We start from the raw sequence: 18,502 nt of genomic DNA, 5'->3' as shown, positions 1-18,502 counted from the left end.
AAGGATGAAGAGACATTCAAAACTTCTGAGGCTATAAGAAAATATCAGATTTCTATTATGTTTTTGTTTTTCTCCAATTGAAATTACAGTCTTCTTCTTCTTCTTTTGTCTCCATCTTGTTATTGGTCTATGGTTTAGAAGGTCGAACTTTCCGGAAAAAAAAAAGCTATGCGTCATTCTGCATTTTAAACATATATTTTACATGCTTTGTTATCTCTTATTGATGGTACAAGTAACGCTAGGACTTGTTGACATCTTTGAAGACTCCTGATTTGTCAGGTACTGTTATGTGACAATTCTATGTAATATGCTGGTGTGATTCAATGACATCAGACTCTTAGTGCTTCCAAAAATTGAAGGGTAGACAAGGTACACATGCTGAGATCAAAGCTTATATAATTTAGTCAACATTGTTTAGGGTAAAGAAATACTGGGGACTTTTCTCTTGGGCTTCATTAAGTTTCACGTGGATTATTCAAAACTTTAGTGCTTCTAACAGTGAGCTAATCAATGGAAGAGACTAAGAGGCACTAATGCATACTCTGTGTGCCTGTGTATGTGTGCACAATAACAAATACTCTGTGTGCCTCTGCATGTGTTCACAATAACAAAGGATCTTATTCCTTCTTTTTCAAAAAACCCATTTTCACTAATTAAACCATAAAATTAAGAAGTCTCCAGAATTATTAACATGTAAAATATGTGTTTTTGTAACCAACACATAGTAGTTGTATATAGTAATGTTTATAGGATAAAGTGGGACTTTGATTTTGTTTTATTTTACTTGGAGACAGAGTCTGATGTAATCCCAGGTGGCCTTGAAGCTGATATTTATCCCAGGATGACATTGAACTTCTGATCTTTTTCTGTCTGCTTCTCAAGTTCTGGGATTATTTGTTTGCTACCACATGCTTATGTGGTGCTGGGGATCAAACCCAGAGCTAAGCAAGCACTCTACCAACTGAGCTATAGCTGATCCAGAGGGATGATACTTTAACTGATTTGGAGAATTGGCTATCCACAGTTGTTCTACTCTGCTGAGGAACATTAGATATTATTCTCACTGCCTAACCGGGCCTTATCCCTTCAACCACACTGTCCCCATTCTTTTCTCAGTCATTATTTTATTCTCTACATCTCTGACACCAACTCTCTAGTATCCACACATAAGTGGGATTGAATGCCTCTTATAATGGGAATGAAGATAAGTGACATACACTGCTTTCTCTGCCACACAGATTTCATGCCGTATCTTTCTATAATATTTTTATTGCTACAAATGATACTGTTTGCTCCTTTTGACAGGTAAGTAATATCTAATTTCACATATATGTGTGCAGACATATCCAGACCCATACCTCATGTTTTCTTTATCCATTCTTCAGTGATTAGAAAACAAACCTGATTCATATCTTGGCTAATGTGACTAGTACTGCAAAACCCATGCAGAATCAAATCTCTTTTCCTTAGGGGCACATGCACAGTGTGTGTGGGCAAAGTGAGCAAAATTCTATTTCTATCCATAAATATGTAGAGTAAAAGTTGAAGAAAATGTAAATCTCTGGTATCTTCGTTGACTTTTTCATCAGACTCATACATTCATTAACAGATTTTTTTTCCTTATCATAATCATCATATTTAAGAGTTCTGTGTTATTGAATGGTATTGAATTTCACTTCTCTTTTCCTCTGTCTTCATTTGTCAAAGGGAGAAGAACACAGTACCCACTTCATACAGCTGCAGATTATGTTAAATCAAGGCAGGAAACAAAGCTTGTCAAATGCCCAAGAAATCCCCAACAGCTAAGAAACAATAATGTTAACCTTAATCTTGAATGACAATGCTATCATTGAATGTTAATCATGGCTATCTTAAGCTGTATACACTTAAGCTGCAACCTAGTCTACAATCTGATTCTGAAACCCAACAAGAGGAGACAAAACTTTGCAAGGACTGCCAGGCCTGATACCTGTCAACAATATCAATTCAGTTTTTTAATTTGAAGTTTCTGTATTAGAAGTGAAATGCAATTATCCAAGTCAAAACCTACTTTGCATTTGGTAGAAAAAAAAAAACCACAAAACTATCTTTTTGCTTGTGCACAGAGTGTCAGCCAAGTATAGCATCTGATGTTTTTCTCCTCGTGCAGAACATCACAGCCAGCCTTTGTATCTGGATCTTGAATCAATAGCAAATCACAAAAAACAGACAGAATATAGCAAATGTCTATTCATAGTCTCCAAGTAACAGAACTACAGTGGAGTGAAGAACTGACTGGGCCACTCTCCCTACTCTGTACCCAAATGAAAACATGTAAAGGATGTCTCTCTAGACCTTTAACCCACAGGCACATCTGACCTGCTGCTGTGAGGCAGGAAACCCCAGAACTGCTCAGGACTGAAGCAGATCATAACCAACCCTGGGGGATCCACTGACTCTGCATTTTTCTGAAACAATAGAACAGCTCCACCCTCTAGCTGGTGACCTGAAATTCCAGCTTACAGAGCACTTCTTGCCTCCTTGTGAAGTGGCCTGACCATTGGAATGCTGCTGCTGAGAGGATTCACCTTCTCCTGCCTCTGGGTTTGTAAGTAGATATTTCCATGGACAGGAGGCAGTGAAATCATCCTCATTTCCACCTCTTCAAAGGCTGCATTATTTGCTCATGAGATTTTTCTCTTTGCTTGCAGTTGGGCTTGGGCAGTTGGAGCAACCTGAAATATCAGTCACCAGAGCAACAGATGGGAGTGCCCAAATATCCTGTATAGTTTCTATTCCAGAATTCGACAACACACATATATATTGGTATCGGCAGAAAACAAATCAACAGATTGAGTATCTAATATATGTCAGGACAAACTACAATCAACGCCCCCTAGATGGACAGAACAAGAAAATTGAAGCAAGTAAAAATTTTCAAACTTCTACTTCAACCTTGAAATTAAATTACTTGAAGAAAGAAGATGAAGCTACCTACTACTGTGCACTCTGGATAAACACAACATTAGAGCTTCTAGACCAACCTGCATAAGAACCATCCCCCATCTGTGCCCACCCACATCCTTCTTGGCAAGCACAGCTACTTGATGCTCAGCCAAAGGCCAATCTACCAGTCTTTCCTCACAGAACCTTTGGGGCTTCCAGGAAATATTCTGGGTTCTATTTCCCCAGTGAGGTCTTAGGTCCTGTGGATTACCAACTAAAAACAGAATAGGCTTCACACTAACTCTGTTAGGGTATCTGAGAGTGAGAGCTATTCAAATACAAGATAGGAAGCTCAAAGTGAGATCTGGTCTTTTGTTAATTCTCTGCACAGAGTTTTGCAGTAAGTGAATGACTTAGAATTAAGTCAGGAGAGGGCTAAATGTGAGGAGAGACAGGAATCCCACAGCGATATTTCCTGCTATAGTTTTCCAGTATCTTCATAAGCACTGGGGATTTTCAGAGATTACAGGATCTGTCTTTAGTTATAACTTATAGTTTATAATGAAGAAAACTAGTTACCATTGTAACTAAATAATCAGCTCAGTGGGTGCTATTAGAGACCAATGTAGAGTTTTAGGAAGGTGGGTCAATATAACAAAGCTTGGTCTACATCCCAGACTCATGGTTTATACTTTAGTGATCTGCAAGGAAAATCATGAGCTCAGAGTAAGAGCATCAGGGGATGCAGTGGGTCACAGAACAAATTAGAAAACAAAACAAAAGCACATGCTGTAGTTGCTTAGGAAGAGGAAGGTTTGAGATGAGGTAAAAAAAAGAGGGGGGCAGGTAGTTAGTATGACCACAATGTGTTATATGGGTGTATGAAACAATAAATTAACAAAAAGAGGAAGAAATCTCCCTCCACCTCACAGAACAGTAATATAACAAATAATCTTTGACAATTATGATTATTTTAAGTTTAGTAGTGGGATGATTGAGTACAACCAAGAAATAATGTGTCAAAATGCTAAAAGTTAAAAAAAATATACAAGTTCCTGTCCCATGTCCTCAGAATTTACTTTCTGTGGACTAAAGTTCCCAGGGGAGAGCTGTCTGTTAGAACATCCACGATGAGAAAGAACTGACATGTTTTGGTCTTGATGCCAAATCATCTTGGACTATCTTTAACCACTTAATCATTTTAATTGTCCTTGTTTGTGTTTAATGAGCATCTTTATGACTGACTAATGGGTAAATCCTTTCAGAATACATTAACATCCCACTAGCTGGCACTGACCCACAGGCTGAGCATCAGATGTTATCTGATGCCTTTGGTGGAAAGTCCCCCACTTTGCTATAATCCATCTACTTGATTTTTTACTAAAGTATTTGAAAGTACCTTGATTCATGATTTCTTTTGTTTTATTACTACAAAAACTTCATTAAACTGTTTCCAGGTTCAAACATAACATTTGTGATAAACTCAATCCATGATTCTGGAAAAATGATCACTTACTGTTCTATCTGACATCCAACTCTCCCTTCTTCCCATTACAGTGAGGGCCAGGTTTTGCAATGATACTTGTAATTTATGAAATCATGTAATTAATGTGGAAAAATCTGTGTTAAAAAAGTGTACCTAGGTAGATGTTGTGCTGATCACTCTTGAGAGGCTGAAGCAAGAAGAACATGACATTGAGGGCAGCCTGGGCAACACTGCTGCAGAGGAGGAGGAGAAAGAGTGAGAGGCAGATAGAGACTGACAGGCAGAGAGAGACTGAGAGATAGAGAGACAAAGAGACACAGAGACAAGCCAGGAGAAGGCAAATCAGAAAAAAAGAGTTTTTTATATTATGGATATCATTAGTATTAATAATAGAGGTAACTTATAACATGGGACTATCCATAGTTTAGGTAAAATTTATTCTATGGTTTTATTTAAGATATTTTCATGATTTGCCCTAACATTCTCCTTATTCTCTTGTCTCTTAATTTATAGACTTGTTCTTTTCACATGACCCAAAGGACTCGAATGATACATCCCTCTGCTTCTTAAAATTTATTATGCTTTGACTGAATGATCCGACTTCTCTAGCTTGTCTCCAGTCACTGGTATTCTATTTTCCCCGTGATTATTCTACTGATGAGACTTTCCACTTAGCTTTTTTATTTGACTTACTAAGTTTTTACTTCAAGCATTGTTTTAGCTTGACTTTTCTTCCACATCTCAACACTTGGTTCAATTCTATTTTCATATTCTGAATTGTCTTTGATATTTCATGTGCTTGTTCTGAGCATTCTTCCAGGTGCTTTATTTTTATCCTCTTTGCATCCATCTGGGAGTGAGTTCATGTTCTCTTTGAAAATATTTATATCTTCATGGGAAATATCTATCATTTAAAAAATATTTTTCTGAAGTTTTGTCTAAATTGCTCTAACTGGGGATTATGTGTTTAGTAATTTGGGAGGAAACATAGTCTGACCTTTTTACGTAGCTCATGTTTCAAGATTGGTCTTGCACACATGGAGGCATTTTGCTGGTTTGGTCTTTGCTATGAGTTTCTCGCCTACTTTTACTGAGCGGGTGTTTTGATCTCTCCCTGTTGTTCCCTGGGCTTAGTTAGTTTTCTATCAGATAGATGATGTTTGAAGCTCTGGTATGGAGGCACTCCATACTGATCTATGAGTGAGAAAGCTGTTCCGACATTAGCACAGTTGGGAAGTGTATGACCTCTGTCCCCACCAGGTGGTGTTCTGCTTTAGCTTGCATAGAAGGAACAGGGATTTGCAGTGTCAGGGGTGTTGCCTCTAGGTCTTAGAAAGCAAGCAGGGTCCAGTGGTAGTGGGGGTTGTGAATACCAGAGGTTGGTGATATTGTCTCTAACTTGACAATTGGGCAGGTATTCTGGATGGTCCTGTACATGATCCTGGAGTTTGTGATGCCAAGAGTTAGCTAAGATGTGTGAAATTTATTTATTATCACTCCATTTCTCAATACTACCTAAATGAATCTTTGTTACATATTTATTCCCTAAAATTGTTTGTTTTGGCTTTGGTTAAATTACATATTTTTATTTCATTTTCCTAATTTGCAATGGAGAATATGATATTAACTTTAGGGAACTATTGAGAGTTATCACCAAATAACCCACATAAAGTATTTGTATCACCTATACTCATTCACCATTAAATAACTGATGTTATTGAATAACTGTTAGACAGTTGATCTGGATTATTAGCACATATTAGTGCTTAAAATTATTTAGACAACTAAATATACAGGGCTGCTGACTAAAGTAAGCAGGTTTGTTTTTAATGCAAATTGAAATGGTACAAGACATGTCATCTTTAACTTGGCCATTTAATGGCAACACTCAACAGCCAAAGAAATTCTGAAGTAGGTTTCTTTGTCTCGATGGTTAGAAGTCTAAAGTTGGGGTAGACATAAATTCTCTGTCTATAATAGCCTACCACCAATATTCCAGGTGAACAACAATGTTAGTAAAGTTTTGCTCAAAAGAAACTTCAAATGTAGACATCAGGTACTATGTATCTCCTATCTATCTATCTATCTATCTATCTATCTATCTATCTATCATTTAGCTGTCTGCTCAGTATATATCATCTGTATACTTATACATTTATTTGTCATCTATTATCTACTATTTACCTGTCATCAATCTTTTCTCAGTCATCTGTCTATTATCCTTAATTTATATACCTATCATCTATTATCTAGCATTTACTTATATGCGTTTATTATCTAACATCTATTTCAGTGCTGTCTCAATCACCTCCATCCTCTCCCTTCTTCTTCTTCTTTCTCTCCATCCTTACCTTTCTCCTTCATCATTCTCTTCCTTCTCTCTAACTCTATCACTTCTCAGATTAAGCACACAATAACTTTACTTTTTAAACTAGTAACCAGCTTCTTTATATTAATAAATTCAAGTAGAAAAGTGGAAAATAAGGTTTTTATTTAAAATTTGATGAGTAAAACAACTTTTGTAGCACATCTTGATGAATATGAGATTTCTCTTTTGCTACTCTGCGTGTTTTAGCTAAAAATTAATAATTATGAACAGGATAAGAACAGAAAGTGTTCATCCAAAGCAGTGTATGAATGTAATCTATAGCTGCATGATTATTAGAATACATGAACTCAAGCTTGAGACTCTGGGGAAACTCTGCATCTATGAAGAGTTTTCACTATTCATAAGGCTCTGAAATTTTCTTCTATGACTGTGGATTTCTTATCTCATTATATCATTCTATACTGTATATATTAATGAAACTCTTCCTGTGTGATTATTATACTTGTGTACTATTTGACACCTGTTATAGTAATTAATAATAAAATAATATTAATAATTAATAATATTAATAATTAATAATAATAAAAATATTGAAAACATAAAAATCAGCTTCTTAAAAAGATGTCAGGTAGAACTGTCTTTGAGACACCTATGGACAAGAGATAGGGGACCTTAAATAGGGGACGATGACTCTGTTATCATAATATAGGTATAACAATGACATCTTCTGGTATTTAATGGTTCTTTTGCAATGAATATAATAGCTCTGAATCATGTCTTACCCTCCTCCCTGTCTTCTTCTCCACAAAGGGCTGCACCTTAATCCACTGTAGCTGAGGCCCAATTCACTGTCTCTAATGTCCATTGCAACTATCATTGGAAATGTAAAAACCCCCTGCCCCTGAGTTTTTCCTTCTATCTTTGACTTGGGTTTTTAAGTTGATTTTGTTCCCTGCTGTCCTTCCATTATTTGTGTATTTGGAGTCAACTGGGAATTTAAAAGATTTAAAAATTTTCCAATTTTTCTTCCTCATTTTAAGATGAACACTCCAAAATGATACTGTCTCAGGATCAGTTGTACTTCACCAAATAACCAAACAAGACAGTGCACTTAAGTACATAAGTTGCAAGCTCTCTAGATGTTAAAGATTTGGCTCTAATGCTTTGATTTAATCAGGAATCGATGTGTCCAAATGCTAAAGGTCCTTGTTCCCAATTGTTTTTTAATCTATCAATAAAGATGCCAAATGCCAATGGCTGGCCATGGAGCAGGGCCCTTAGAATTGCATGAGCGAGAATGCAGAGAGGAATAAGAGAGAATCAGGATGTCTCGGGGTAGAAGGATGAAATGCAGGAGCAGCAGGAAATAAAGCCAACCAGCCTTGTGAGACTTCTGGTAAATGGTCACTGGCCACTTCCTGGATTGGGCCTGGGGTAGCAGGGAAAGGTGTAGGAGTGACTAGAATTAGAAGTAGCCAAGGCATTTTAAAAAATAATCTAATTTGTGTGTCTTTCATTTGCAGATCCAAAGATAGCTCTTAGGTAGGTGCACACATGCAATCCACCAGGAGCCAAAGAGAAAACTCACCACATCTGGGTCCTCCATCCAGAATTCCATTCTAAACTGGTACAAATTGAAAATAAAAAAAAGGGACCCCCTGAAATGAATCCTCTATGGCTCAGCAAAGCCAAACCCAACTCCAACTTGGAAACAGATAAGAAGAATGACAATACCTTTAGCCTGTTAATCAACAATGTTATAACGTCACATAAAGCCACATATTCTTGTGCCAACTGGGATCTCACAGTGTCTCAGCATGTGAAGGGACCTGTAAGAAAACCTTCATATCCCTGCTCCTTGGCTTCCATCACAGTCAAGAAATCACCAAGGGTCTTCAGTGCTCTTATTCAGAGGTTCTCAGATATTGGGACTTTGGATTCATTTAGCTCTAAGCTGTCACTGCAGATGAGGAAGCTCGACCCCAGAATGGTTCTGAAACTGGTGACCTGCAACACTTGTCTGTGGCTTTTCCTATCTCTCTTCTGATCAGTGCTAAGCTGAGCTTCTTTTATAAAATGTTTTGATTAGATTTAGTTCTCAACGCAGCATGATTTGGAAAGAGTGTGTGTGTGTGTGTGTATGTGTGTGTGTATGTGTGTGTGTATGTGTATGTGTATGTGTATGTGTATGTGTATGTGTATGTGTATGTGTAATGTAAAGCAAATAGCTAGCCTCCTCAGCTTTCTCATAGAAATCCTATCTCATTATGGACCAGAAGTTAATAATCTATATCAACATTTCTGGAAAAAAACTGATGAGAACTCAATGTATAAACTATTCTTTTTTTCTCAAAATGCCAACTGGGGGTTGGAAAGGTAGCTTAGCACAAGTGCTTTCTGTTATTACAAAAGTCCCATGTTCGGTTCCCAGTACCTACATGAAGGCTCACAACTGCCTTTAACTCCAGTCCCAGAGGATTCATGCCTTCTCTGCCTTCTGTGGGTACGGCATATGTGTTCTATACATACACACATTCAGACAAAATATTCACAGACATAAGACTAAAATTTGAACATTTACATGTAAAACCATATTTGAGATATAGTTTTTCTCTAAAGTCTTGTTCTCTCACCTGGCTTGGTGGCTGAGAGAGGGCTATTGATGGTCAGTTGTTCTGATCACAAAAAGTCCTTTATCCTCTGGGACAGAATTCGTGTGTGCTCATGGAATGCAGGCCTGGACTGTTCGGTCTTAGACATGGTAATGAGCCAGGCCTGGTAGGTGCTTCAGCTGGGCTCCAGAGCATTTCTGGACATTCTGCTCCTCCTGTTGAGGTGAACAACAGGAGTTCATCGAACTGCCTTTAGAGAGGCATACTTTTCTCTTTTTTCCAGATTTTCCAAATACCAGATTTTAGTTTCTACTTTCTAGTGTAACTAAGGAATGGACGTATAATTCCATGGGAGATAGAATTGTATAATTTTATTTTCTTATATGTGAGAATCAAGATGTTAAGAGGTCATGTCTCACTAGGCATGGATGGCTTGGTTCACCATCCTTAACATTTGTTTGGTTCATACATTTCTATTGCCATTGTTAGAGAGTTTTCTCCCTCAAGAATCCTCCAAATTACTGAAGGAGTGACCTTGACATTCCTGAGAAGAGAGGTGTGTTTGATGAATTATCTTAGCAGTTTCATCAAAATTAAACATTTAAGAACCACAAAAAAAGAGACTTAATTCTGAGAATACATTTCCTGGCACATTAAAAAAGTAGTTGTTCTGTGGTGTGGTCCAACCCTCTTTAGCTTTTACCCGTCCCACTGTCTGTTGATACTTTCCAGTCATCACTACCCTAGACATGAGAAGAGTTTGTGAAGGAAACTTACAAATTATTGGATGACACACAACTTTCCAAAGGAATCCAGGTCATCTTTCTAAGATAAGAGTTCCTAAATAGCTCATCCTGCTGAAGCTCAAGAGAAGGCTCATGTTTTTGTAGAAGCGCTGAACAATGTGTCAGGCAAAATCAAGGGTCAAGATATTTGCCAAAGGGACAAAGCTCATAGTAATTCCCTCAGGTAAGAAACTGTCATGTTGTTATCTTAGAGTGAATAACTAATGAGATTTTTTCTTTTTTTTAGAAAAAAATAACAATTATGATCAACCATATCTGAGCACAACTTCTCAGTTATAAATTACTGCATATAAATAAAGCTACATTGTAAGAAATTTTTTCCTTCCTTGTCAGTTAGCAAACTGAAATCCTGTATTCAAATTGCACAGACGAGATAGCAGCTAGAATTCTGTGAGGACTGTTTATGCTACTCACCAATATCACGTTATATCTGGTTACTTTTTTTTTTGTAGAAGATCCTTTAAGCGAGACTCCTCAAAGTGGAATTTAATTAATTTCTTCTCTATATATTTCGAGAATTACATTACGTTCCTCTCTTCAGAAACCTGCAAAATCTCTATTCTTGGTTATGATTACATGCCTAAGTACAGTGAAAGCATTACTTTTTACAGCAAATTTTAAGGATGTCAACACATTCGTCTCATTTACCTGACAGCTTCAGGTAATGTGGGAACAGACAGAATTGATGGCTTGAGACAATAGGATGCTGTCAGAAGAAGGCCCTGTTTAGTGGAATGTGCATTTCCTGACGGCATTTGAGTCCCAGGTCCATGGAAAGACGCTTCATGGCTCTGCATCTGCCTTTGATCACCTATGCTCTCAGCTAGCAAATAGCTTCTGCTCAGAATGTCAGAGATAAAAAGGGAGCCGAGACATAAACTTTGCACTGAAGAGCTTTCCCATGCTGTGGATAAGCCTCATAAGAACTTGGACTGTGGCTTCCAGAAAGTCTGGGGGCCCTGTGTTACTGGATTCTTTAATTTGTGTAATAGCTATTGTTTTTTAAAGGCCAAATCTAGGATGAGCCTTTCACATCCAAAGCCACGTAAGATCTGAAACACCTGTGGGTGCAAGCATTTTGAATTGAGTGATACTGGAAATGTAGACCAGGAAAAATTAGAGAATGCGGCCACAGTTATTAAAAGGAAAAATAACTTTGGAAAATACTTTGAAGACTAGGTGTCATGTTAAGGAGTTTGTGTACCTGTGGTCATTATTCTACATTATTATGCAGAAGCTGGTCTCTTTTCACAGAGAGAACACTGGCACTGAGAAGCTCTCCCTAGTTCCAGAATATACAATGGTGACCAATGTCATGAATTACGATGTCACAAGCATTCTCATGTTTTAACTTCAGAATATTTCCTGCTCTGTAGCTTGACCCTTTGTATGGATGCTTTCATTAGTTACTTTATTACTAACATTCTCAATTTGTGTATTACATGAACATTACATGAATGAAATGTTCAGTAGTAGAGCCAAACTTATCCTTTCTTTCCTCAAAGACAATAGAGGTCTTCTGAGAATGATCCAGAGGTCATTCTGGATATGTGGTTATTAAATGATTGAGACATGGATCTTGGGTTACTTCTGTAATGTGGCCATATGGTATGACATGACTCACTTGTATTTCTGTATTGATATCAAATTTGTTGGAAAAATTGAAGATTCTAAAAGAAGGAAGCTGTACTAAATAACCATCCTTAGCTCATACTTCACAGCTGTCAGTACTCTCATGAAGAGAGAGCTATAGAAATAACCACAGGTTAGCATGTTCTGGTACATAGTTCAGAATTAAAATTCAATGCTCTGGAAACTGTCATGGAATCTTCAAGTCAAAAGGAGATTTTCCAAGCAAGGAATAGCTTACGAGGTCATCACTAAGAATTTATATCCTGGGGTTGGGAATTGCTGCTCAGGGGTAGAATTCTTGCCTAGCATGCCAGAGGCCCAAGCCCAGAGAAAAATATGAATTTACTCTGCAAAATAACTCAAGTCGTTTACTAGTTACAGTTGGATCCTAGTAAGAAGTCATGCAATAATCTACCTAGATGACAATTATTCCACTCATCTAAATCACAAAATGACCATAAATATTATCTAATATATCTTTATTGAATGTTCAAATACATGAATACTGTAACTGGTTCATAAAAAGTGAAGAAATATTTAAAAATGTAATTCCATGCTAGGCTAAACACTGATTTATGCATGAAAACCTTTTAAGGGAACAGCTGTATTCTTATAGTTATTAAAGATCTTATTGATCATAGGAAAATTGTTAAGATATGTAAATAAGCATAAACACATGCTACCATCACTCATGGCCATCATTCTGTAAAATTTCCATTCAATCATTTGTCTGGGTATGTTTTAATTATATTTACACAATCAGGGTAGAGTAGGTACACAATACTGATTCTGAGTGTTTTTCACTTGGTACTGTGCTACAAAGATTCTACCCAACCGTTGTTCTTAAAATTATTCATATTTTCATTCATAGTTGGCCTGTACCATAAAGAAAATGACCTCCATCTTTAGATTAATATAAACACATTGAGTATTTTTAGTTGAAGTTGTGAATTTGTTCTTGTCTCCCCCCAAATTCAAGAGACTATGAATCATTTGGAAGGGAAGCTTTAAAAACAATGCAGTTCACAAACCTAGAGTGGGTTTGATGTGGAAATGAGATGCTGTGGAATGATGAATACTAGGAACTGCATAATTGGCAGCAGAGATCCATGGGCCCAGCCAAGGGATCCCCTCAATGGGCAGTAGTGTACTTGGAAGGAGATGGCCACTAAAATAGGCAGCCCACCTTCTGATATCTCATATGGGCAGTTTGAAGTACAGCTAAGTAGAGAACACGCTACTTGAATTACATATGCATGGGAGAGTAACATATTCAGTCAGTCTAAGAGACAAAAACCTTTATCAATTGTGTATCTTTAAAGTGAGGACAAAAGTAAGTCTCTGCAACCGACAGTGGGCAGAAGTCTACAGTAGGTGCTACACTTGGGATTTGTCTTCTGAGCACTGTGCACCAGTTTGTGTCAAATCCATTTAATATCCAAATCTCCCTAATAATTTTCTTTTTATATTTTACATGTTCCTACAGACAAACGCTTGGATGCAGACATTTCTCCCAAGCCTACTATGTTTCTTCCTTTGGTTGCTGAAACTACTCTCCATAAGGGTGGGACATACCTTTGTCTCCTTCAGAATTTCTTTCCTGACATTATCAGGGTATATTGGAAAGAAAAGGATGACGATAAGATTCTGGAATCTCAGGAGGGAACCACCATGAAAACTAATGACAGATACATGAAATTAAGTTGGCTGACGGTGCCAGAAGATTCAGTGACTAAAGAACATACTTGTAATGTCAAACACGAAAACAATAAAAGAGGAGTTGACCAAGAGATTTTGTTTCCTCCAATAGATAAAGGTATGTGAAGTTAATGTACATAGAATTTTACGTATGTAAAAGAGAGTAGTCCTGTTGTTATAGTATGTATTTATAAAAATAAAGAATGAATCTTTCTTCAATCTTATAACATTGTAAGCACAGAACCATGCTGTTCTGTCCTTGAGAATGTTACAGGTGGAGGAAAACTAGCAGGATGTTGGCTTTCAATTTACTCAGCCTCAGTGACATTATGTAAAACATGACTATCACATCATATTTATTAAGAATTACTACATGGATTGAGTGAATAAACATACCCTAAAGCATTAGCAACTTCGTGCAGGAAATGCAGTTTCTGTCTTGTTGACTTGATTTAGACATAAGAACAATACACCTCTTTCAGAAATGTTCTACCTGCAAAATAATCAAAATTACCTAACTTGATTTTGATACACTAAATTTTGTTTACAGAAAGTTTTTAACTGACAAGATAGTGCCCACACAAAATATTTGCATTCAACAGCAGTAACAACAAAAAATAGGTCTATTTGACCACTGAAGACATATGCCAGCCTTAATGTTTTCTGATTTTTTGTTTTACATGGCACTGTTACACAGCATTCATAATTTAAATTTGGATGAGGCTAACGTATACATCACATCTCTGTTTTCCATGGTGAATAGATTTCTTGCCATTGGTAAATGCAGCCACTTGGGTAGACAATTGCTATGTCACCTGCATGCCAGACTGAGTGAGATGAGTGAGATGTGAATAATTAGGGATGAGTTAATGTCCCAGTGACTGTAGAGGAGAGTCTGCATTCTGTTTTTCATCTTTTAAAATCATGCACTATTTAGGTACCATTTCCTCACACTTTCACACAGGTAAGTAGAGGGATGAATGGACAAAGCCTGGTGGTGGCCCACTAGGTAGCTCACCATGTGGGTACATTGTCATCCTTTTTTTGAAAGAATTCCAAAGGACCTAGAGTGACAGAGACAAATAATTCTTTTATTTTCTCCCATGTGGTTAACAAGCACCTTTGATCTAGTGGAGAAACATACAAATGACAATACATGAGGACATCTTTGCCATTTGCCCATCAGATGTCCTCAGTAAGTCCTTGTCCTTTGGAATTCTTAGTTTCAATAGTGGCCTGCCATGTCTGTCAAGTTGCCTGCCTTCACCTACGGTTGTCATGGAGAGAAAATGAATTAGCAGCAATGAAAGAAGTTGTTTCCTACAACAAAGCAAATCATTACAAGATAGCCCTATATCTACTTCTATATTCTAGCTTAAAGAGATAGAGGCAAGATAAATATACAAAGCAGAAAGCTACCATAACCATTTTATTGGTTTGATTATGTTATGACATTTCTAGTCATCAGGAAAAAAAATAAAAGAACAGTAAAACCCTTAGGGATGAGGCTGTGCAGAGGAGACTTTCACTTACTAAACTGTGCTTACAGTGAATTCTAAAACAAGCATCTGCCATGTGCATCTCCTGGCAGAAAAGAGATCAAGGGTAGTGTTTTGTAGCAGGATTCAACAAAGAGTTTCTGATGCTGCCTCCAGGGTATGTTTTGTCTTGGTAGTTGAAGCTTCAAAGTCATACAGTGAAATAGAACTTAATGACATAATTATAAAAGAATATGAAGTCTCTAAGACTGCAATTACCTTTGGGTGAAAGAGTTTAAAAACATAGATTATACTATTAGTAACTGTAGTCTTTGTACGTCAATCAGTACATGCTGATAGTGATTTTCATAATCAAATAGTTAATCTTTTAGATAATAAAGTTACTCAAAGGACAGAAAGTAGACATTCAAAGCCATCAGGCAGACCTTGAAGATAGAAACCAAACATGATCATATTTATATTTTCATTAAAACATGCATATATGTATATGTGGCATATATATATAAATATTCAAATCCATTTTCATGCACACAACCTGTTCTTCAATAAAATTGAGTAGTGGACGGAAACAGATATCGATGAGAACACATGTAGCACAAAAATAAGTTCAAAGAACAAATGTGTATTTTTTCAACATCATTTAAAATAATTAAACACCGTATTATTTTGCTTTTAAAAACTTATACTTGTTTCTCTTTTATCTCAAGTTTTATACAGAAAACTAGAAATATAACTTGAGCTACCTGTTATCCTCATAAATAACTGCATAGGGACCTTTAAATGTTATAATTAGAATTGAGATCTTAGCAGGGTTGGTTTTTTGAGGATTTTGTTTTGGTTTTTTTTTGTTGTTGTTGTTTTTTATGATAAAAGACTCTTATTTTGTATCCCTGGCCTGGAACTCACTGTAGAAACCAGGCTTGGTTTTCATAGTGTGACATGAAAGCCAAGCACATCCAGGCCCATAGATCAACTGATACTCTGTCTATCTTTCCATTGAGCACATATTTGTATATATTGTCTTTCATTCCAGACAGTGTTCTAGGACCTAGTACACAGGAAAAATAGGTCTAAATGGGTTTGTTGGGAATTACATTGAGTTGTGATAAACGTGTGATTGTCATGACCTTCAATAGGTTCACATTTAGAATCATCATATTTGAATGTTACCTACTAAATTACGTACAATGCAACAAACGTTTCTGAGATTGCAAGGCTCACATCTTAATGGCTGTCTTTTTTGACATTAAATTTCTATGCATATATGTACAAATATGTATATTCATATTTTTATCTACGCATATCTGTAAATACAGTAAAATAATAGCCATAGATAGCTGACTAGCATTTGCTTTCCTTTCCTTTAGTTGCCAACATCATTGCTCCCACAGAAGCTGCTTTGAAGACTGAGAATGGTAAGTTTTAGATTGTATTATCCTCCTTCTAGTCTTTTTACCTTTTGAATCCACCCTACTCTAGGTAAAAAAAAAAAAATAGAATGACTGAATTTTGTAGAACAGACTGAGTGCTGAGTGACATTTAAAGAAATCAATCATTTCCTTGGAATCATATTAACATAGAAAATTAACAAATGAGACTTCAATGAGATGCTCTGAATGACTGCAAAGAAGAATCTCCATCCATCCACCCAGATACCCTGCCACTCATTCTTTACCCACCTACCATTTAATTACTGGAAAACATGTAATACCAACTTACTCTAATACTGCTTTTAAACATTGATAAATAAACCTAAATGCTAAATTTGATTCAAAGAACCAGACACTCAAGCAAACAACAAACAAAAACCCTACAAAGGCGTGGCATTCCCTCAAAAGTAACTGTAGAAGAATGCACAGAACTATAGAGAAAAACAATATATTTTTTATATGATATAATTTTATATACTTTTAATTTGGAGGATAATAATACAGGGCTTGAGGACAAATGGTTACTCATCTAGAAAGGAGTAAAATGTCTGCTATCAAAAGAAGTTGGCTTTTGTAGCAGTGCCTGTGACCTGCATCTTCATACAATCCAGAAAGCCATTTTTGGCCGGTGGGTCTGCTCCATCTTCCACCTTCTCTTCCTCCATCCTCTCTCTCTTCCTTCCTCCCTCTCTCTCCTTCTCTAACACTTCCAGCCCTGTCTTTCCCTTCTACTGCCCAATCACAGGCTCTAGCCTTTATCTGACCAGTTAAATTGGGGAGCAGGTTCACATGGAATCACCTCACATGATCTGCTCCTGGGGCAGGATTAGCATCGAAATAGAAACATCACCAAGACAATCCACAACAAACTACAACTATAGCTACTTATATTTGTTCGGGGCTTCTATCTGCCTATTAAATGATTTGCATTCTTTTGTTCTCAGCCTGTGCATAGCTTTATTAGTTATAGGTTTCTTGCAGACAGTAATTGTTTGATCCTGCTTTTCGTTTTGTTTAATTTAACAAGCTCATTGGCATATTTTCGTGGGAGAATTAAGACTGTTTGCATTTCATATTATTACAGAAGAAGAATTGCTGATTTCTGCAATTCCTGCTGGTTGTATTTCTGCTTGAAGTAATTGTTTCTTCTTTTCTTCCTCTCCTGCTTTTATTCGGATCTTTCTGTTTGCTGAGCTGTCTGTATTTGTTTCTTCACATATTTCCCTCATGAAATTTGTCCTTTGCTGTTCTCTTCGGTTAATATTGTCTTTTTTTTTTTTTTTTTTTTTTTTTTAAGATCCTTCAATAATGTGGGCTTGGTGGCCAGCCACAAACTGCTTCATTTTGTGCTTGAAAAGTTTCCATTGATTTTTAGATAGCATTTCCTAGATACCACTGCACATATTATCAGCAGATTTTTAAGATTTGGAGTTTGTCACTCACCTCTTTTTTTGCCTTGAGAGTCCCTGTTAGGAGCTCTCAAATCCTAATAAGTGTGCCTCTGTGACTCGGGATTTTTCTTCTGAGACTTTTCATGGATTCTTTTTATTGTAGTTTTCATCTCTTGGCTTTAATGGGCAGTGCAAAAGTTCTGTTCTTTTCTGATTGTATTTGGAATTTTAAGGACGTGCTTGGATGTCTATATCTTTCCCTGGTTTGAGAATGTTCTATTATAGTTTCAGCAAATACATTTTTGAGACCGATAGCTAGTTTTTCTTGTTTTATCTTAGCTATTCTTCTTACACCATGGCTTCTCAGACTTAATCTCTTGATCATTTATCAGAATTCATGACTTTGTGGCCATGCATATTTTTCTTTATTGATGTCTAAATGTAATATCTTCTCAAACATGTATCCTATTCCATTTATTTTTATTTTGATTAAAAAAATATAAATTCACTACAAGTTTGGTGAAATTTACAAAAATGTTTCCCACATATCCTATCTATTACATTCACTTTCAAATCTCTCTCTCTCTCTCTCTCTCTCTCTCTCTTTCTCTCTCTCTCTCTCTCTCACACACACACACACACACACACACACACACACACACACACACTCACACACACATACACACACACATAC

General features: G+C 36.7%; 1 gene segment (V, D, J or C); it reads left to right on the top strand.

Moving 5' to 3' along the window:
- The first annotated feature begins 2,402 nt into the window (after positions 1 to 2,402).
- The window catches only part of LOC117714105 (T-cell receptor gamma chain C region 5/10-13-like), a 20,934-nt gene continuing 4,834 nt past the window's right edge, over positions 2,403 to 18,502 (top strand). The window contains 5 exon segments of the C gene segment in view: positions 2,403 to 2,587; positions 2,691 to 3,005; positions 10,274 to 10,321; positions 13,277 to 13,606; positions 16,355 to 16,402. Coding sequence covers positions 2,545 to 2,587; positions 2,691 to 3,005; positions 10,274 to 10,321; positions 13,277 to 13,606; positions 16,355 to 16,402 — 784 coding nt within the window.

This window comes from Arvicanthis niloticus, chromosome 8 (assembly GCF_011762505.2).
Source record: "Arvicanthis niloticus isolate mArvNil1 chromosome 8, mArvNil1.pat.X, whole genome shotgun sequence".
Taxonomy (NCBI): Eukaryota; Metazoa; Chordata; class Mammalia; order Rodentia; family Muridae; genus Arvicanthis; species Arvicanthis niloticus.
The sequence above is the reverse complement of the archived record's forward strand: the minus strand, read 5'-3'. Positions and strand labels throughout refer to the sequence as shown.